The sequence below is a fragment of the Coregonus clupeaformis genome, unplaced genomic scaffold (genome assembly GCF_020615455.1).
Source record: "Coregonus clupeaformis isolate EN_2021a unplaced genomic scaffold, ASM2061545v1 scaf0787, whole genome shotgun sequence".
Lineage (NCBI taxonomy): Eukaryota > Metazoa > Chordata > Actinopteri > Salmoniformes > Salmonidae > Coregonus > Coregonus clupeaformis.
Window position 1 is genome coordinate 74,747 of NW_025534242.1, and position 22,793 is coordinate 97,539.

At 42.7% G+C, this 22,793-nt stretch overlaps 1 protein-coding gene across 1 annotated transcript; it reads left to right on the top strand.

Annotated features, from left to right (window-relative positions):
* Positions 1–865: 865 nt before the first annotated feature.
* LOC121555889 lies at positions 866–3,657 on the top strand. Its single transcript, XM_045216748.1, has 6 exons — positions 866–942; positions 1,624–1,878; positions 2,279–2,620; positions 2,724–3,060; positions 3,186–3,249; positions 3,369–3,657. Exons 1-6 carry the CDS (start codon positions 888–890, stop codon positions 3,594–3,596), a joined length of 1,281 nt encoding a protein of 426 aa, XP_045072683.1. The 5' UTR covers positions 866–887; the 3' UTR covers positions 3,597–3,657.
* The last annotated feature ends 19,136 nt before the right edge of the window (positions 3,658–22,793 follow it).

Sequence of the window (22,793 nt, forward strand, 5' to 3'; positions counted from 1 at the left end):
AGTGCTACAGACAGATCTGATGAATAAGTAATTGTTCCCCTCTCAATTGATTTATAAGGTGTAGTTATTCACCAGCTATAGAGTGAGTTGTTGTTTATGTTTCTAAGACTGCAGGGTGGGTGTGATGTGGAAAATGATCACTATACTTATTAAAAATCAAAGTTCTTCCAGAATCTTTGTAGAATCAAGATAGACTTTATTACATATAGCAACGAAAGCCGAGCTGGTCTGCAGAGCAACTCTCGTCTACCTCTCAGCTCTCCGTTTATATAGTCATATTCACATAAATCTTAGCTTAAAGCCCCTCCCTCTTGGGTTCCCCCACCACCATCCTCAGTTTCCCCGTCTCTACCGCTCCGCCCACTTCCTTAGTCTATGATAGCGGCTAAATTGGACTTTTATTCAGTTTAGAATCAATAGTAGTACCATCAATCAAGCCCTTGTCATGCACAAATAATCATGTTCAGTTTAAACTCTGTTCAACCCCAGCTCACCCTGGCTTGACCTGAAGATTGATTGTTGGACATGACAGGTCCACACTCAATCTCTCAAACATACCCAAACCCAACTCCTCTCTCCCCTCCCGTTATGCTGTAATTACTCAGGATTAGTCTGAACTCTGTTCAACTCTGGCTCCGCTCTCAGGACTTTGTTTGAGGAGAGAGGCATTAGGCAACAGTTTGTTTTCAGTCTCTGATAAGGTAGGACAGCCATGGATTAAGTAAGAGCGAGGAATTCAACCCGAGGTCAGATCCCCATTTCACACACACACAAACCCAGTGAAAGGAACCAATTAAGTTCTTGCCTAGCAACAGAGAATTCTTACTATATGTTCGTCATGTCTGTGATTAACTTTGTTTATCCAATCTTCATCAGGTGATGCAACAATGGCCTTGAGAACAGCAGGAAGTGTGTTTGTGGTCTTTCTCTTGTCAGTGGCAGGTACTGTATGGTCACGTTCTTAGATTTTTAATAGTCCTCTTATGATAGGTATACTTGTTGCTATTCAATGTACAGACAATTATAAAATGCCATGAAAAAGCTCATGGCATTATATGAACTATAACTCAATAAACTCTTTGAAATTGTTGCATGTTGCGTTTATATTTTTGTTGAGTGCAATAATAATTGAATAAACCAATTTAATAAATGAATGGGTCTACTACTGTTTTAGATGTTCTGGGTCAGAACTGTTTCAATGAGACTTACACGCATCAGAGTATCTGTGCATTGAAGGGCTCAACAGTGGAACTGCCCTGCACATATAAACATCCAAGTTATCATGTTGTCTCAGAACCAAACTGGTATATCCAAGAGAAATGTAATGCGGCGCCTAAAATCCTGAGCTCAGTGCCAGAGTATGCAGGTCATGCTGAGTACCTTGGGACTAAAGAGAAAGAATGCAACCTTAGAATCACAGACCTGAGAGAGAGCGATTCAGCTGACTACAAGTTCAGATTTAAAACACAGTATGCAGAATGGGGGAACTGTCACAGATAACATATAATATCTACTACTTCTACTACTACAACTACTATTACAAATATATTAATTTTAATCCAATACAATATCATATTGCAAGTTATAATAATTAAAAAATACATTCACTTTTCGTTTTTCTAGTCCCCTTTCATTCAGACCTGCAGGTGAAGGTGTCTGCCTCCACAGAGGAAAAGAAGAGAACACTGACCTGTAGCACCACCTGTCTTCTGACCGACAACCCCAACCCCACCTACATCTGGTTCAAGAACGGACAACATCTCCATGACCCTACTTCCCAACAATACTCTTTGAACACTCTAGTGGTCGGGCATTACTCTGCAGACAGTTACTCCTGTACTGTAAAAGGCCATGAGGATTTTCTCGCTCCTACAGTATGTGAGTCTGGACTCACCTATAATAATAATCTTAAGTATCAACTATTAAGGCCTGTGGACCAATAGTAGAACATGTGGGGAAAAACAGACAAATCTGTGAACTCTTGGATAGTAACATGAGTAAAAATTATACCGTATAATATACAAGGTAGAAAATGGCTGATGGTATGTTATCTTGTTATACCGTTTTAGAATTCTATATTTTTTAATCCATTTTAGAATAAGGCTGAAACGTAACAAAATGTGGAAAAAGTCAAGGGGTCTGAATACTTTCCGAATGCATTATATGTGTCTATATTTTGTATTTATTTTAAATGAACCAGTCCAATACATCTAAAACACTTGAAAATAGTCTTATTATCGTTTCAGGAATTGATACATTTTGATACATTTTGTTTCAGGTGTTCATGGTCAGAGATGTATGAATGTGACTTACACCCATCAGAGTATCTGTGCCTTGAAGGGGTCAACAGTGGACATTACCTGTACATATAAACATCCCAGCTGGCATAACGTCACAGAAGTATCCTGGTTCAACAAATGGGATTCTGGAGTTACTGCAGATCTAAGCCAGGACCCAGAGTATGCAGGTCGTGTGAAGTACCTTCCAACTACAGACAAACACTCCACCCTGAGAATCACAGACCTGAGAGAGAGTGACTCTGCTGAATACAAGTTTAGATTTACAATAACCGAGGTAAAATGGGGATACAGCTTCCCTGGAATAACTCTGAATGTCACAGGTAATTATGCCATTACAGTATTATATAATCTAGTCTAAGTCATTATATTATTGGTGGAAATGAAGATGATTGAGCTCTTTTGTCTTCATTTACCCCTTTTCAGACTTGCAGGTGAAGGAGACTCCTGCCACAGAGGAAGGGAAGGTGACACTGACCTGTAGCACCACCTGTACGCTAACTGACAACTCCAACCCCTCCTACATCTGGTACAAGAACAGACAACGTCTCACCAACCCAAACACCCAAGATAACTACCTCTCCCTAGACCAAATCAGCAGTGAGGATGCAGGCAGCTACTCCTGTGCTGTAAAAGGCTACGAGAATCTCCGTTCTCCTGTTACATTTGTTGGGGAACCAAAGTCTTTGAAGAATCCAGTTGTAGGAATCATAGTGGTTTTTCTGTTTCTCATCATCTGTCTCTTTGGGTTCATGTGGTTCAGGTGAGTGAGAAGAATTTACCCTTTTTCACATTCTGTTTTGTACTCGATCAAATATTGCTTGATTGATTGATTGTTGATTTATTTATTAATTGATTGATTCATGCATTCATTAATTCACAAAACAGGATGAAGGACTCCAAATCCATATTTGACACACAAGACAGGAGAGACACAGTAGAGAATGGACAGGTGAGTCTGTTGGAATCAGCTGACTGAGAACTACAGTGATCTGTGTATAGATGGACTCAATGACTGTGGTAATATTAAATTTTTCACCCCTCATGTTGTCTGTCTTCTCTCCCCATCAGAGAGACTCTAATCCAGTGTATGACAACATCTCAGGCATGGCCATGGCCCCTACTGCAGCACAGAGACCGTTCACAGACGAGCAGGATGACGTTACCTACGCCAGCATCCAACACAGAAACCAGGAAGTGCCTCTGTACTCCACCGTCCCACCTTCCCATCCCCAGAAACAGGACCAGGATTTCCAATACGCTACTGTGAAATTCAACAGCCCCAGTACTGCTCAATAGACATTGGGTTGGATTCAATCCAATTATGGATTATAGGCATTGCAGCTTTTAATGTAATGCTTTTTTTTTAATGCTTTTGAAAATGCTATATAATTACTCAATTAGAATTACTTAGATTTTGGCTTGAACTATCCCTTTAAATTTAAGTATATGCAAAACTGTGCAGTCCATATTCTACTGTTCTATTATGGTGCAGTGATGTAGGAGGGGGAAAAAAATTGTTAATTTTTACATTAACTTCTTTGTTGTTGTAATATCCCAAACGGACAGTTTCAGCATTAAGGGTTCCAGCTTTAAATAACACAATATAACCAACTTTATTCATGAGGTGTCTCCTCCCGTTGCTCCCCTCCGGCGCTCTGATTCGCCGGTCTACTGAGCCACCGGTCTGAGCGCACCACCTCGGCGTCAGCTCTGCATCACCCTTCAGTCCCTCAGTACATCTAGATAGTGAACCACAGACCTCACACTCTTCTGTTTCACACAGCCAGTAATGTCTCCTACCAAACCTCTCTCTTCACCAGGTAAGTACACTTGATAAGACATTATACCTCACCATTCTAGTTTTTATTGGGGATTTCTTCTGCAGAACACATGCTTGAATGTGAATGGTATTGTAAAATGTACTGGAGTGTGGTTTCATATATTTTGTTTTGTTTAGCATTGTTTTTTAAACACTTTATTTTTGTAATGTTTATTTGTATTGTGTAGAGGAGACCAGGATATGTTGTTGCCCTGTGTCCCAACACTCAATGTTATAGTCATGGTCCTGAGAATAAAACAGGTTTAAAACAATCAACAGAGAAACATGTGTCTTACAGTGCTACAGGTCTGTTATAATAAGTGCTTTTTCCTGCTTAATTGGAGTATAAGGTTTAGTTATTCACCTGTTATAAAGTATATTTTAGTTGTTTACCTTCATGTTTCTAAGACTGCAGGGAGGGAGATGCAACAATGGGCTTGAGAACAGCAGGAATGGATACATAGGCCTGTGGTTTACACACATCTCTCAGCAACTGTGTAACAAACTGCATCAGAGTTAGCCTAACCATTCCCGGTACGCTAGCCTATAATAACCATGATATAGTTAGCCTCACCATTCCCGGTACGCTAGCCTATAACATTTATATTTATGTCATTTAGCAGACGCTCTTATCCAGAGCGACTTACAAATAGGTGCATTCACCTTATAGCCAGTGGGATAACCACTTTCCAATTATAATTTTTGTTTTAAATTTTCCAGGTATTCCTTAAAGAGGTGGGGTTTCAAATGTCTCCGGAAGGTGGTGAGTGACTCCGCTGTCCTGGCGTCGTGAGGGAGCTTGTTCCACCATTGGGGTGCCAGAGCAGCGAACAGTTTTGACTGGGCTGAGCGGGAACTATGCTTCCGCAGAGGTAGGGAAGCCAGCAGGCCAGAGGTGGATGAACGCAGTGCCCTCGTTTGGGTGTAGGGACTGATCAGAGCCTGAAGGTACGGAGGTGCCGTTCCCCTCACAGCTCCGTGAGGCAAGCACCATGCTCTTGTAGCAGATGCGAGCTTCAACTGGAAGCCAGTGGAGTGTGCGGAGGAGCGGGGTGACGTGAGAGAACTTGGTAAGGTTGAACACCAGACGGGCTATAATAACCACGATACAGGCCCTATACACCGGTACAGGACTAATGATGATACTAGTCTATAATAACCACGATACAGGCCCTATACACCGGTACAGGACTAATGATGATACTAGTCTATAATAACCACGATACAAGCCCTATACACCGGTACAGGACTAATGATGATACTAGTCTATAATAACCACGATACAGGCCCTATACACCGGTACAGGTCTAACGATGATACTAGTCTATAATAACCACGATACATGCCCTATAGACAGGTACAAATATCAAAAAGCTTTATAAAAGCAAACTCAGACGTCAGCTTCAGGTGGTCCTCTAACGAATTGGATGGTCTCACTTCCCTTGGTCAAGGCCTCATCCCTCTTTTGCACAGCCTCAGGATCGGCACTTGGCAAGTAGGTCGCCAGTGGGATGACAGGGATTGAAGCCCTCAACGTCACCAGCCGCTCCATCGTCAGCCGTCTCCTAACTGCATCTAAAGCCTGTCTCCTCTGTGCTCTGTTGAGCTCTATGTGTGAGTCCATGTGCCGGTCCAGCCTGCTGAAATGGGTGGAGCATCCTGTCACTGGACACAGCTCCTGCCTGATATTGACATGGCCCGACTGCCAATGACAAAGGAGCACCCTCTCCTCCGTGTTCCTCACATTGTGTACCAGCCATGTATCCATGTATCAATTGTGGTTGGAGTCCTGGGTCTCTTCAAGGGTTGCCTGGGTCTCCTCAAGGGAGGCCCGAGTCCTCTGGAGGGTGGCCCCATGTGGGCAAAATGAACCATACGCTACAGGTTAGCTATACTCACACCCCTGTGAACGTGTGCCAAATTCCATCACTCTGAGTCAAACGGATCAAGAGATATAAATATGTGCTTGTTGTAGCGCCACCGTGTGGTCGATCTGAATGTGCTAAGATATGTTGAGTCTTGACAGTGTTAGGAACATGTGTATCAATATCCATGTCTGATTTATATGCATTTATATTTTGTTTAGCATTGTTTTTTAAACACTTAATTTTTGTAATGTGTAGTAGTATTGTGTAGAGGATACCGGGATATGTTGTTGCCCTGGGTCCCAATACTCAATGTTTTATTCATGGTCCTGAGAATAAAACAGGTGACAGTATCTCCCCTCTCCAGCCGCAGTACGACGCCGGCCAGAAGGATGGCCCCGAGGGTGAGGAGCGGGCCGGTCTGGACGGCGAAGGTGGAACTGGGATGATGTTGTGATCTTGAATGTCATCCACCGGAACCAAACACTGCTCCTCTGGACCGTACCCCTCTAGGTACTGGAGCCAACCCCCACGATGTTGGGAGTCCAGGAGGGATCTGACTGCATAGGCGGGGCTTCCCTCGATGTCCAGGGGAGGCAGAGGGGGACGGCATCAGCCAGGGGACCAGGAACCACCAGCCTGAGGAGGGAAATGAGAAAAGAGGTTGAGATACAGCAGTTAGTGGGGAGCTGTATTCAGTAAGTAGCCTCATTGACCCCCCCGGAGGACTTTGAATGGCCCCACAAACCGGGGGCTCAGCTTCCGGCAGGGCAGGCGGAGCGGAAGGTTACCGGGCCGCCCCTCTGCTCTAGTGGACCCTGGGTTAGGGCGCACCGGACACCTCTGAAGCTGGTGCCCCTCCTGGCCACAATAGGAACAGAGCCCCAGCTGTCTCCGGCGACTCGGAGAGGTGTGTGGCCACTACCTCCATTGGTTCAAGCTCTGCCTCAGGACAGCCAAAGTAGGGAGGCGAGTGGCGATAACCTTCTAACCTCCCGAAGAAGGTTATCCAAACAGATGGCCATCGAGATGAGAGCATCCAAGGATATGTTGTCATCCCGACATGCCAACTCCGTCTGGACCTTCTTGCGCAGACCACTAAGGAATAGAGTGCAGAGAGCCGGCTCATTCCATCCGCTGGAGGCTGCCACAGTGCGAAAGGTGAAGGCGTACTCCGCGTCCTCCGGTCTGGGCACCCTACCGGAGCTGGAAAAGTCACTCACCTCCCTCTCTACCCTCTGGAGGATGGTCGAAGACCGCCCTGAACAGATACATTAACCTCTAATACGAACCCGGCTCCTCATCTCTCCCAGACGGCCGTAGCCCACTCCAACGGCCGTCCGGTCAGCAGGGAAATTACCGTGGCAACCTTGGACCCCTCTGTGGTGGGGATTCCCGTCTGATAGACGAAATAGAGGGAGCACTGGAGTAGGGACGCCACAGCATTTCGATGGAGTACCGTCATATTTCTCCGGAAGGGACAGTCGGCCATCGCTGACCTGGGCGGACGACTGGGTAGTCTGGGGGCTGGCTCACTGTGACAACCTGTGGTTGGAGGACCTCTGATAGGGGTATGGAGAACCTCTCTGGTGGTGTCGAGGCGGTGGAGAACGCGGGAGGACCTCCTCCATGGCCGTACCCAGTCTTGCCAGCTGGTCGTGGTGTTGATGGAGTAGATGACCTTGTTCGTTAACTGTCTGGAAGAGGGTTGAATCTTCTGCTGCTTCCATATTGGGAGGTGTTATTCTGTAACGTATACACCGGGAGTCAGAAATCAGGTGCAGAAAGTGAGTGTTAATACTGAACAGATACAAAAGCACAAACATGGGAAGTGTACTGAACGTGAGAGAAAAACCAATAACACCTAAGGACTGATGACAACAGGGGCTAAATAAAGAGGAAGTAATCAGGGAAGTGATGAAGTCCAAGTGTGCCTAATGATGAGGCGCAGGTGTACGTAATGAAGGTTGCCAGGTGTGCGTAATGATGGGTTGCCAGGACTGGTGGTTAGTAGACCGGCGACGTTGAGTGTCGGAGAGGGGGAGCGGGATTAGACATGACAATCGTCAGATTGGGGGAGGAGAAGAGGTAGGGGGCCTACGTGGGTAACTGGGGGGCCATGTCTTGATGGGTAACTGATTAATAAAAAATAAACTGCATAATAAATAAATGTGACTGGTCAATTTTGTGAGTCAGGGGCTGGGCCCAAGCCCAAGACACATTTTATATCCAACCACAGGAGGTCGCGCTCAATGTTCAAAATACACCAGAGTGCATAATTTAGCCATAAAGGATCAATAATTTCAAAGAAATAACTGTGGATTAAGTTTAAGTTTTATCACAAGCACATACAGGTAACTGCCGAGCCCTTTCCCAACAATGCAGAGTTGAAATGTAAGAAAAAAATTAGCTAGGGAAAATAGTAACACATTAAAATAACAATAACGAGGCTGTATACCGAGTCAATGTGCAGGGGTACAAGGTAGGTAATTTAGGTAATATGTACATGTAGGTAGGGGTAAAAGTGACTAGACAATCAGCACATGTGTAATGTTGAGATGGAATTGCCAATCAGTAAAGCAGAAGCCAATCGGTTAATAAGAACAGTGGTTAAAAACAAATGGTAAGACTTGTGGAACAAGGAGAGAAAGGGAAGACACCTGTGTAAGATCCAGGAAAAGGTGGGGGGCAGGGAGGTCTTCAGGCCGAGAGAGAAGTGTAGACACAAGGCTGACACTGGGACACACATGGAAATTGGTGGGGAAACATCCGACTGGGAGGTATGATCATTGTCAGGAGGAGCTGTAGACAGTGGAACAGTGCCAGAAATATGTGAGGGAAAGGGAGCGATTGTTATTAGTTTTGAAGAGTAATGTGGTTGAAGAGCCAGGATTAAGTGAACTGCTGGGGAAAGCTTCAGGGGATGTAGTATTTAATGATGTATTTCGTTTCCTTAGGGAGACAAGAATATTGGGTAGGATTTAGACCTTCACTGTCTCTGGTCCACACTCCAGTCCAGTTAGTGGCGGTAATGCACCTTAAAGTTGGTTGCCAACCACCATATAAAATCCACAGAAGAAGAAGAAGAGCGAGCGCAAGAGAGATAGAGACAAGAGAGAGAGAGAGAGAGAGAGAGAGAGAGAGAGAGAGAGAGAGAGAGAGAGAGAGAGAGAGAGAGAGAGAGAGAGAGAGAGAGAGAATTCACCAAGAATTAACAAAATGGGACAAACACCAAATTGAGACTGCATGCTGAATTCTGCAAAAATATAATCTGTGTACAATGTAAAACACCAATAATGCATGCAGAGCAGAATCAGGCCAGAATTAGGCCAATACCCGCTAATTATCAAAATCCAGAAAAGAGCCGTTAAATTCTACAACCACCTAAAAGGAAGCGATTCCTAAACCTTCCATAACAAAGCCATCACCTACAGAGATATTAACCTGGAGAAGAGCCCCTAAGCAAGCTGGTCCTGGGGCTCTGTTCACTAACACAAACAGACCCCACAGAGACCCAGGACAGTAACACAATTAGACCCAACCAAATCATGAGAAAACAAAAAGATCATTACTTGACACATTGGAAAGAATTTACAAAAAAACTGAGCAATTTAGAATGCTATTTGGCCCTAAACAGAGAGTACACAGTGGCAGAATACCTGACCACTGTGACTGACCCAAAATTAAGGAAAGCTTGGACTATGTACAGACTCAGTGAGCTTAGCCTTGCTATTGAGAAAGGTCGCCATAGGCAGACCTGGCTCTCAAGAGAAGACAGGCTATGTGCACACTGCCCACAAAATGAGGTGGAAACTGAGCTGCATTTCCCAACCTCCTGCCAATTGTATGACCATATTAGAGACACAGATTTCCCTCAGATTACACAGACCCACAAAGAATTTGAAAACAAATCCAATTTTGATAAACTCTCATATCTATTGGGGGAAATACCACAGTGTGCAATCACAGCAGCAAGATGTTTGACCTGTTGCCACAAGAAAAGGGCAACCAGTGAAGAACAAACACCATATTCATGTTTATATATTTTCCCTTTTGTACTTTAACTATTTGCTCATCGTTACAACACTGTATATAGAAATAATATGACATTTAAAATGTCTTTATTCTTTTGGAACTTTTGTGAGTGTAATGTTTACTGTTCATTTTTCACTGTTTATTTCATTTTGGTTTATTATCTATTTCACTTGCTTTGGCAATGTAAACATATGTTTCCCATGCCAATAAAGCCCCATGAAATTAATTCTGAGAGAGAAACGAGAAAGAGAGGGTTGTAAGATGGTAATTTAAAACGTAAATTCCAAAATGGTTACAAATACTGACATTTAATCAATTACAAATTACATTACCCTCCCCCTGGACTAAATATAGATATCGTCAACCTCCCCCTGACTGAAATTGAAAAAGCATGACCCTCCCCCATTTTCCTCCAGGAAATACAGTAATTACATACATTTCGGCCTGTCCCTAGAGTAAATGGATTTATACTATAGTCCAGTTGGCGGCGGTAATGAAAGATATTGGATGCCAACCACCATTAACGCCCTCTGAAGAAGAAGAAGAATTTCGTCATTACATCGTGAACACGATTGTTCGACAGTCTGCTGGGTGAGGCGTTATACGTTCCACCATTCGTTGCCGAATGAGATTCCTAGATCCTCCTTTCTCTAATATCTCTGCCATGAGCTCTTAAGTCGAGATAGCTGTGTATTGTCCTACTGCATGGCCAGTGTGAGTCAGAACGCTAACTAGCCAGCTACATTTCAGTCAGTTGTTGTCCTTCCAAATGCGGTGGTCACTGGATAAACTAGCTATGAGTTGAACATATGTCAGAAAAATAACTACTAACAGTAGCCAGTTGTTGTCCATGGTGGAATCGTATCTAACCCACAGGCTCTTGAAGCAAATGTTATGTCCCTACACGAGCTCTCGTCTAGCTAACGTTAGCTAGCGTCGCGAATTAGCATTTCTCTAACTAGCTCAGCTGTTTTATAACAAAACGGATGATATGAATCAAACACTGTAGCTAGCTGGCAAGCCATCCTCGGCGACAATGTTACTGTGGCGCAGGAATGTCAGATTCGTGTTTTAATTGTATGTTAACGGTAATTGAAGTTGATGGTTACTACTGGTTTCAGATCCGAAGCAAGATACTTTTATCAGTACACTCGTAACAACCTAATCATTACGAAACGTATCTTTGATCAAATAAGCCAGAAGTCGCCTCTTCCTCTGTTTTGAAAGGAAATGACTGGTATAAGAGATATGGTGGATCTCTGACTAGCCCAGTCCTTCTCAAATAGTGGGGCGCGCCGGGGGGTCGCGTGTGACCCCGGGGAACATGCTTTTTTTTGCCGCAGGGAGTAGTTTTTTTGCACAGAGCAGGAGATATGAAGTGCAGATAACAAACCCTTGGGAGACACCATGGAAAAATATTCAACAGGGATGAAACGAAAGGCGGAGAGAGACGGAGATACTGAGACAAACGTAAGTCTCCCGAAAGCTAAGACGAGGAAATATGATGAAGCGTATGTAGCGCTTGGCTTCACTGTGACTACGGTGGGAGACGAGGAAAGACCGGTATGTTTACTGTGTCTAAAAATGTTGGCAGCGGACAGCATGAAGCCAAATAAATTAAGGCGTCACTTAAAGACGTTACACCCCAATCACGCTGATAAGCCGCTTGAGTTTTCAGCGAAAACGTGCCGAAAATTGCAAACAATCGTCCCGCTTTGTGAATGCTACTTCAGTAAACCAGCGAGCACTGTTAGCATCATATAAGGTGGCGTACCAAATTGCTCAGTGCAAAAAAAAACACTCCATAGCAGAGGAGCTGATACTGGCTGCAGCATTAGACATGGTCTCTGTCATGCTGGATGACGCAAGTGCTGCAAAAATAAAAACTATCCCTCTGTCCAATGACACTGTCGCCAGACGTATAAATGACATTGCTAACGATCTTAAAGAACAGCTGGTAGATAAACTCAAAGACAAACGTTTTGCCTTACAGTTCGATGAAGCAACTGACAGCAACAAAGACTGTTTGTTTATCGCTTATGTACGTTTTGACATGACAAACTCCCTGTGTGAGGATCTACTTTTTCGTAAATATGTCAGAGACAGAGCCACAGCTGAAGAGCTATTCAAAATGCTGGACTGCTTCCTGACTGAGAATGGGCTAAAGTGGGAGAACTGCATTGGTGTTTGCAGTGATGGTGCACAGACCATGGCAGGGATGAGAAAAGGACTTCGGGCACTCATCAAGAAGGCCTCACTTAATGCTGAGTGGACACACTGTGTTATACACAGAGAAGCACTGGCATCAAGGCACCTTTTCTCTGAATTAAGTGAGGTTATGACTGACATTGTAGGTGTAGTCAATTTTATAAAGACCAGACCACTAAAAACAAGAGTCTTCTCTGCTATATGTGAGGAGATGAGAGCTGAACATCAAGCTGTGCTGTTTCACAGTGAAGCAAGGTGGCTGTCACGAGGAAAAGTCTTGTCCCGAGTTTTTGAGCTCAGAGAGCAGATAAGAATGTTTTCGGAGCAGGAGCACAAGTATGACCTCGCAGAAAAATTTTGTGATGAGAACTTCCTGGCAAAACTGGCCTACCTGAGTGACATATTTGGAAAGCTAAATGAACTAAATCTACAGCTTCAAGGGAAAGATAAACACCTCCCTCAGGTCACAGACAAGATCAGCTCTTTCACTCGAAAGCTTGCAATGTGGGGCAGGCGACTTGATGAAGGAAATACTGATTCATTCGAGAACCTGCATGAATTTGTTGACACTACTGACTATGATGCCACCTCAGTGATTCCATATATTAAGGAGCATATTTCATCACTGATGGGATTCTTTAAAAAGTACTTCCCTGAAAACAGTTCCCAATATGACTGGGTGAGAGATCCTTTCAATGCACCAGCTCCAACTGGTTTCAGCTCTGCAGAGGAGGACCAGTTCATTGATATGACGTCTGACTCCACATTGAGACTGAGGTTCACATCACAGACACTGAGTGAATTCTGGCTGAGTGTAGAGAGGCAGTATCCACTCATAGGGCAGAGGGCCATGGGCATTCTTCTTCCTTTTGCAACATCTTATCTTTGTGAGACTGGCTTCTCTGCTGTTGCTGCACTGAAGACCAAGTACAGGTCCCAGCTAAACATTGAGCAGGAGCTGAGAATTGCAGTATCATGCTTCAAACCCCGCTTCGAAAAGCTGTGCACTGCAAAACGTGCTCATTGTAGCCATTAATCCTGACTTCCTCATTTTTATTTAAAAAATAATAATAATCAGCACATTGTTTTATTCATTTTTGTTTTATAGGTCAAAGTGTTTCATATATTGTGCTCCTGAGTTAATGTTGCTGATCAATTTGAATGTATTATTATTTATTGATTATATTTAATTTTATTTTTCAGTATCAAATGGTCAAAAAATGTTTACAGTTTAAATAAGGTTTGAATTTTTTTTTAATTTCAGGCAAATTTATGCACTTTTAGTATTTTCTGTTACAGACTAAAAAAACAATGTTAATAAAGTTATTCTTTGTTGTAAGTTGATCTATATTTTTCTTTTTACTTTTTTTTGTTTTCTTTAATGTTAATAAGGATACAATGTTATGCAGAGGTGTACTTATAACAATTTTATAGACAAATTATACTATTTACAGTTGCGGCGGAGTGTTGGGGGCGCAAAATGTTTACTTCTTCCTAGGGGGCGTAACAGAAAATAATTGAGAAGCACTGCTGTAAGTTAACCCAATAATTAATTGCCAGCGATTGCCTTCTAATATGTAATGACCATGAAAATACATTTATTTAAAAATGTAAGGCAGTCAGGAAGAGCCAAGATCAGGTGGGATAATTCTAGCCAATGAGAGGGCAGATATGCATTTTAATAACATGGATAGCATGTGTTTGAAGTATTTGATACCATTCCACAAATTCCGCTCCAGCCATTAAAGGGTTCTTCTGCTGTCCCCATAGGAGAACCCTTTTCAGTTGCAGGTAGAACCTCTTTGGTTCCAGGTAGAACCCTTTACATTAGGAAAACTGTTTAATGAACACTTATGAGTATGGTGGGCTGAATTTTCTGGACTTTCCTACCTTAAATAATACTTTTAAGATCAATTGGATAAAACAATTCCTAAGAAGACCCACTTCTATGTGGAACTTAATTCCTCATCTCTTTTCTACTTTTTGTGGCCTTAACTTCACGTTGGTTTGCAATTATAATATTGACAAAGTTCCAGTGAAACTCCGCTTTCATCAGCAGGTTTTCTTGTCATGGTCCTTAATTTAGAAGCATAATTTCTCCCCCACACGTATATTATATCTGGAATAATCAGCACATATTGTATAAAAATACATCTTTATTTTTAGAATATTGGTTCCGAAATAATATCCTATTGGTGAGCCAACTTGTAAATGCAGAGGGTCTTTTACTTATATAAGAATAATTTGTATCACTTTACAAGATCCCTGTAACGCCTAAATATTTTGCAATTGTTTTAGATGCCATTCTCTCAGGTGTTGCTTTATTATTCAGGAACATGTTAACCTCTATGGGATCAGTGTCCCGTATAACGGGCCGGTTGAGCTAACGTACGCTAATGTGATTAGCATTACTGTTGTAAGTAACAGCAAAATTTCCAGGACATAGACATGTCTTATATGGGCAGAAAACTTAAATTCTTGTAAATCTAATTGCATTGTCCAATTTACAGCAGCTATTACAGTGAAAAAATACCATGCTATTGTTTGAGGAGAGTGCACAACAACAACAAAAACTTATCACGGCAACTGGTTTGATACATTCACCTCTGAAGGTAAATAATGTACTTACATTCAGTAATCTTGCTCTTATTTGTCATCCTAAGGGTCCCAGAGATAAAATGTAGCATAGTTTTGTTTGATAAAATCCATTTTTGTATTCAAATGTAGGAACTGGGTTCTACAGTTTGAACACCTGCTGTCTCTGGCTCCACACCCACCCTGCCCGGCCATCTAGATGTGTGAAAGTTAGTGTATAAGCTAATGATCCATCATGTATGACATTCCTGGGAGTGTGTAAACTTACATTTTGTATTACCATATCATTTTTGTATGTTCTCTATAGTTATGTACTTGAAAATGTATCAATTGGACAAATTTGGCACATTTGGCCAGACTTGATACAAAATAGTCCAGTATTGCAATGTTTCACAGGATCAATCTGAAACTTTGCACACACACTGCTGCCGTCTAGTGGCCAAAATCTAAATTGCGCCTAAACTGCAATATTATATTGTGGCCTTTCTCTTAAGTTTCAAAGATGATAAAAATAAAATAAAAAAATTGTATTATCTTTTACCAGATCTAATGTGTTATATTCTCCTACATTCATTTCACATTTCCACAAACTTCAAAGTGTTTCCTTTCAAATGCTATCAAGAATATGCATATCCTTGCTTCAGGTCCAGAGCTACAGGCAGTTTGATTTGAGTATGTCATTTTAGGCGAAAATTGAAAAAAATAGGTTTTAAGACCTGACCCTCAGAACTTACCTTCAATTACCCCTGTTGACTTATCAGTAGGTAAGATTTTATTTTATTTTGGTCCATTCAACAACAATAGAGCTATACGTATATTCAAATTGTACAATTTGTAATGACCACCAGAAACAGTGTTGCATCTTTTTTTTGCATTGTATTCAAGTAAATAATCTGTGGCAAGACATCAGTAGATTTATGATGGAACATATTTATGAATATTTAACCCTATTATGGAAAGATGTACTGCTTGGATTCTTTACATACCATAGAAATCATTTGAACCAATTTTATGTAATTAATTTCAGTGTTCTTTTGGCCACATTTCATATTCACAAATGTACATTTACAAACAAAGTACCCCTTTTTCTTACCTTATAAAAAGACATTGAACAATATTTTAAGACAAATAAATACTGTACCAACAAAAAAGCTGTTAGAATTATAAATGTGTGAATGTCCTTCAAGGGCTTTGTGTAATGTGTTATTGTACCCCCTAGCCCCGCCCCTAGCCCAACTTGTCACACCCTGATCTGTTTCACCTGTCTGTACTTGTCTCCACCCCCCTCCAGGTGTCGCCCATCTTCCCCATTATCCCCAGTGCTCTTCTTCCTGGAGCAAGAGGCAGAGTTCAGCACACCTTCTGCCCAGTTGTTCGTCCGTCACTGTCACCGTACCTGGAAGAGAGCCCGGGCCGCTCTTCTCAAGACCACCTCCAGGTACCAACGACAGGCGGACCGACACCGGACCCCTGCTCCCAGCTACCGTCTTGGGCAGAGGGTATGGCTCTCCACTCGGGATCTGCCCCTCTGGGTGGAGTCCTCAAACTTTCCCCCTGTTTTATTGGTCCTTTCCCCATCTCTAAAGTTCTTAGCCCCTCTGCTGTTCGTCTTTTTTATTTATTTATTTATTTCACCTTTATTTAACCAGGTAAGCCAGTTGAGAACAGGTTCTCATTTACAACTGCGACCTGGCCAAGATAAAGCAAAGCAGTGCAATAAAAACAACACAGAGTTACATATGGGGTAAAAAAACATAAAGTCAAAAATACAACAGAAAATATATATACAGTGTGTGCAAATGTAGCAAGTTATGGAGGTAAGGCAATAAATAGGCTATAGTGCAAAATAATTACAATAGTATTAACACTGGAATGCTAGATGTGCAAGAGATGATGTGCAAATAGAGATACTGGGGTGCAAAAGAGCAAAATAAATAACAATATAGGGATGAGGTAGTTGGGTGGGCTAATTTCAGATGGGCTGTGTACAGGTGCAGTGATCGGTAAGGTGCTCTGACAACTGATGCTTAAAGTTATTGAGGGAGATAAGAGTCTCCAGCTTCAGAGATTTTTGCAATTCGTTCCAGTCATTGGCAGCAGAGAACTGGAAGGAATGGCGGCCAAAGGAGGTGTTGGCTTTGGGAATGACCAGTGAGATATACCTGCTGGAGCGCAGACTACGGGTGGGTGCTGCTATGGTAACCAATGAGCTAAGATAAGGCGGGGATTTGCCTAGCAGTGATTTATAGATGGCCTAGAGCCAGTGGGTTTGACGACGAACATGTAGTGAGGACCAGCCAACAAGAGCGTACAGGTCACAGTGGTGGGTAGTGTATGGGGCTTTGGAGACAAAACGGATGGCACTGTGATAGACTACATCCAATTTGCTGAGTAGAGTGTTGGAGGCTATTTTGTAAATGACATCGCCGAAGTCAAGGATCGGTAGGATAGTCAGTTTTACGAGGGCATGTTTGGCAGCATGAGTGAAGGAGGCTTTGTTGCGAAATAGGGAAGCCGATTCTAGATTTAACTTTGGATTGGAGATTCTTTATGTGAGTCTGGAAGTTGAGTTTACAGTCTAACCAGACACCTAGGTATTTGTAGTTGTCCACATACTCTAGGTCAGACCCGTCGAGAGTGGTGATTCTAGTCGGGTGGGCGGGTGCCAGCAGCGTTCGATTGAAAAGCATGCATTTAGTTTTACTAGTGTTTAAGAGCAGTTGGAGGCTACTGAAGGATTGTTGTATGGCATTGAAGCTCGTTTGGAGGTTTGTTAACACAGTGTCCAATGAAGGGCCAGATGTATACAAAATGGTGTCGTCTGCGTAGAGGTGGATCTGAGAGTCACCAGCAGCAAGAGCGACATCATTGATATACACAGAGAAAAGTGTCGGCCCAAGAATTGAACCCTGTGGCACCCCCATAGAGACTGCCATAGGTCCAGACAACAGGCCCTCCGATTTGACACACTGAACTCTATCTGAGAAGTAGTTGGTGAACCAGGCGAGGCAGTCATTTGAGAAACCAAGGCTATTTAGTCTGCCAATAAGAATGCGGTGGTTGACAGAGTCGAAAGCCTTGGCCAGGTCGATGAAGACGGGCTGCACAGTACTGTCTATTATCAATCGCGGTTATAATATCGTTTAGGACCTTGACCTTCTGTTGCCCCGTACCCTCCGTATACATCCCACTTTTCCTGTGTCCAGAATTAAACTCATGTCTCATAGCCCTTTGTCTCCTGTTTCCAGGAAGTTTTTTTTTGTTTAGGTCATATCCTGAGTCGTGATACAACTGTCATTTGTATATTCTTTATGTATACTTGTGTTCCCCGTGTACCTTTCGTATTGATTTCTTGTAGTTAATAAAATAAAATAAAAATATATGCCTGTTGAGATACTCCCTCTTTGCACATGTTCCAAGTGGCTGTCAGGTTAAACTAGATGATAGCAGACAACAGGATTTTTAGTGAAAGGGGTGTTGACAGTTGTTGAGTGTTTTTGACTTTACACGACTTTTTATAGATCAGGTGAAACGTTTTGACATAAGATTAGCATACATGAATCGTGAGGCATTTATTTGTCCTAACTAAATTCAGTTTTGATATTTAAATACATGTTTTATTGCTCTGGTCTAGGGGCGCATCCGTTGCAGCCTTCAGAATGGAATTTTCCATTCTGAACACAACAAATTAGGGAAATATGAAAGATGTCTTTCTGGATTGGGGGCATGTCCCCCCCACATTCTGAAATGCATTTTTGTCCCCCAGCTTTCTCATTGGAATGTGAAACAAAAAGCGGCAACGGTGTGCTTTAGGACCATGCGGTCGGGTAGGCTGTTTGGAGTGTTTACCGGCTGGATTTAGGACCGTGCAGACACCACAGAGCGGGCTGACACGCTGGCTGGACCAGCATGGGAGAGTTGAGAATAGTTCAGTGTGTACGTGTTGCGCTCTTTCGCCAAGTTGTAAAAGGAAGCAGAACAGAAACTGGCTGCTCTTTAGTTGACTGATGTAGCTGGTAAGGTAACTGCTGTTTAACTTAACAGAGAAAAACCTTAACTAGTGTTTATTCCCAGTGCTGAGCTAGTATTGTAACTGACATGTAATGTTAGGTAATGTTTTATCCCCTCTCTACTAAGGTGAATTAATAAGCTACGCTAGCGAGTTGCTACCACAACCAGGTCAGCTCTAGCCTCTAGTTATGTCAGATAGTAATAATAGCCACCTCATATCGCTATCTAACAGCTGTTGTTTGTATGGAAATGTTTTGTAGGCTTTGTTTTGTCCTGTTTCAAAAGTAAATGAACTTGGCAAGCTTTCACCAGTTGATGTAGTGTTAGAGAGAGAGCTGGCCAAAAGTTGGCTAACATTAGCTATTATTTTTGCCTCAATCAAACTAGACCTTAATCAAATGATGAAACCATCGACCAAACGATTGAAGATTGATATTCTGACATTTTTCAGTGCAATGAGAGTTTTATTGGACAGTATGGCAATGTAACGTTATTGATCTGTCAGTTTCCCCTAGCTAATTCCCTACTTTTCACACTGACACAGTAATAAACAGCTCTAATGTTACAGGCTTCACTGTCATGGTGCGCACCGGTTTCTTCATCCCGCTCCACACACACCTGCTGAATTTCTGTCCGACACCCGCCCGCTACTGCAAGAACTGGTCCAGAACCCAACCGCAGTCCCACAATGCTATTTTAGGCGTATGTGACGCAGCTCACTTGCCAGCCATGGTCCCAGCAATTTTGCGCCCTATAGGCAGTATCAAATACGAAAAAAATAACTTCAGAAATAGGTTAAATTACCAGAGATTCTCACATGGCCCTTATATTGTATACAGGGCTATGTCAGGCAATATGCTAAATGTAATTTGAAGAGAGCAGAGTTGGAGAGATTTGAACTTCATCTTGAGCTGTTTTTACAGCCTGCCTTTTAGGATAGGAGTGGGAAGATTTTCAGATGGAGAAATAATGGGTGATCAATATTTAGGCCTATTCCTAGGCAATTTAGTAAACTATAGCCTAATCATAGGCCTATTTAGGAAGTACATTTCCTTGGAAAGATAACTGCCCCGTGCTTCTTCGCAATGCTTGCTCACCATAGTAGCCTAACCTACAGTGCATACGGAAAGTATTCACACCCCCTGACTTTTTCCTCATTTGTTATGTTACAGCCTTATTCTAAAATGGATGCAATAGTTTTTCCCCCTCATCAATACCCCATAATGACGAAGTGAAAACAGGTTTTTAGATTTGTTTTGCTATTTTTTATTTTTTAAACATCAGATATACCTTTAAATTAAAGATGGGAAGGAAATTGTGTTGGGAGAGAGTTGAGTTATTGACTAGACTGGTGTGGGTTAGACGTGCAGGCGGCTCAAGCTGGCTGGTCAGTCTGGCTGAAATTTGATATAGAGGATGTCTTAATAAAGACAATCAAAGGTCTTTGTATTTTTTCAAGAGTTGTGCATTTGTTAGGCTATTGGTTAAAGGTGCAACACAATATTTATTATTGAATGACCTTTGATCTAGTTCAGTCTTATTAATCACTTAAAAACATTTTTTTATGATCTCTTACCTAGCTTGATGACTGTGGGCATTTTTGCTTGTTCTTGACCTGCAAATTGCACCAGCTCCGAGCACTTCGTTGGTGGATGAACTATCCTCCTACCCCCCAGCTCCCCGTCTCCCTCTCCCGCTGAGTCTGACTCGCTACTCTGCCTACTAGCTAGTGGAGGTGCCGGTGGTGATGCTGAACTGGTGGGATTAGCAGCGCTGCTAGCTAAGGCATCGCCACCAGGAACAGTTTGCCCCTCACTCCTCTCCTCAGGCACTGACAGTTCTCTGGCTCGTTTTGGGTTCGATTCACCATCTTTCTCTGGATTTCTGGACTTCAAAAATGTAATCAAACTCAATTGCCTTTTCTTATCCAGTTTTTTATTAGCCTTTCCCAAGATTCAAATTCAGTTGAGAGACGACTAGCCTAGGCTACGTGACGTCAATACGTAGGGACCTCTTAACTAGCTGACCGCCACTACCAACACCTGTGTCAAGATCAGTTACTTACCCCACCGGCCCTCCCCATAACCTCTATGTACAATTAAGAGAGCAGGTCTGGGATCAGTGTGGCAGGATAGGATGATTACACAGAAAGATCACCGCGCTTTTACATGGTCTTTCTGGGGGGCGGGAGAAATAACGAGGAGGAAACTTGACTTAACAATTAATAAATCATGCTGCGAGAGGTACCACATCCTGGCAAATAGTGCCACCACCCCGCTGACCAGATGCTCTTTCGGGGTATGCGAGAACACATGGTCAGACGATAAGAGAGCAGTAGGAGTAGCAGTGTTTTCTGTGGTAATCCATGTTTCTGTCAGCGCCAAGAAGTCGAGGGACTGGAGGGTAGCATAGGCTGAGATGAACTCTGCCTTGTTGGCCGCACAACGGCAGTTCCAGAGGCTGCCGGAGACCTGAACTCCACGTGGGTCGTGCGTGCAGGGACCACCAGGTTAGAGTGGCAGCAGCCACGCGGTGTGAGGCGTTTGTATAGCCTGTGCGGAGAGGAGAGAACAGGGATAGACAGACTCATAGTTGACAGGCTACAGAAAATGGCTACAATAATGCAAAGGAGTTCGGAATGAAATGAACTAAACATCTGGGAAAGCGAGAGAGCGGGGTCTCCCTCACTTACGTTTCACTGAAACACTCAAATATAACTCTCCCAACTTCCACTTTAGAAATTATAATTGTTGTAAACTACAGCGGTTCAATGTTTTCTAGGAATAGACTAACTTAGTTTATTCAGCTAACTTGGTACAGTATTCTTCCGTGAAAACCATCCAGGGCATCGAATCCTATGACACCATAGCCAACTAGCATGCCAGCCTCCAATAACACGGTTTAGCACCAATACTCGGTTACAACAAACCACCAGTGTGTTAACACGCCAAGCAGATCATTCGTGTCCGTGTCTAACGTTGTGTAAAGTTTTGGGTTAGTTTTGACAGTTTGAGTGAGTCCGTCAGTCAACTTATTCAGCCAGTTAGTTAGCTAGAATAGTTAGCATACTAGCTAGCCATTGCTCTCTGCCAACGAAAAACCCCTCCTCCCACGGTACGAACACATAGAGAGAGCCAAGCTAACGTTAACTAGTCACCCATGTCCCGAATTCCCTTGAACGACTCTGGTTACCAGTATGTGAAAACAAAACACAAATGTAGGTTATAACTTACCCTTAGTAGCTACTGTTAGCCAGTTAAGTGCAAAGCTAGCCACTGAATCGATTCAGCCAGTTTGCGTCTGTTCGCTAGGTTGTTCCAGCTATTGTTTAGTTAGCTATCCAGGTAGCAACAAGCTAGCTACATTTCGAGTACAGTAGCTACTAACTACCTAACGTTAACGCTTCAGATAATGAGGTTAGAAAAACAGCTGAATGGTAGGCAGCTAGCTGGCATAATTACAGGTACTATTAAGCGTGAAATAACATTGGAAACAACTATCCACAGTTGCTAATAGTTACCAGTAGCTACCCGCTAGGTAGTCCAGGTAGTGAGTTAGCTAGCCTCGTGCTTCACCGGGCTCAGCCGAATACAATACTTACCTGCAATAATTACCTGCAATAACCTACGATAACTACCTAGAATACCTAACTACAATCTAAGTACATGGTTTAAGCTTTACTCGACACCATATAAGCCAAGCTTACCTCCCGCCAGAGAGAGACACAACCTCACCCGACGACTCCGATGTAAACCAATACACCTTAGCCAAATACATTTAAACTCAGTTTTTCACAATTCCTGACATTTAATCCTAATAAAAATTCCCTGTCTTAGGTCAGTTAGGATCACCACTTTATTTTAAGAATGTGAAATGTCAGAATAATAGTAGAGAGTGATTTATTTCAGCTTTTATTTATTTCATCACATTCCCAGTGGGTCAGAAGTTGACATGCACTTA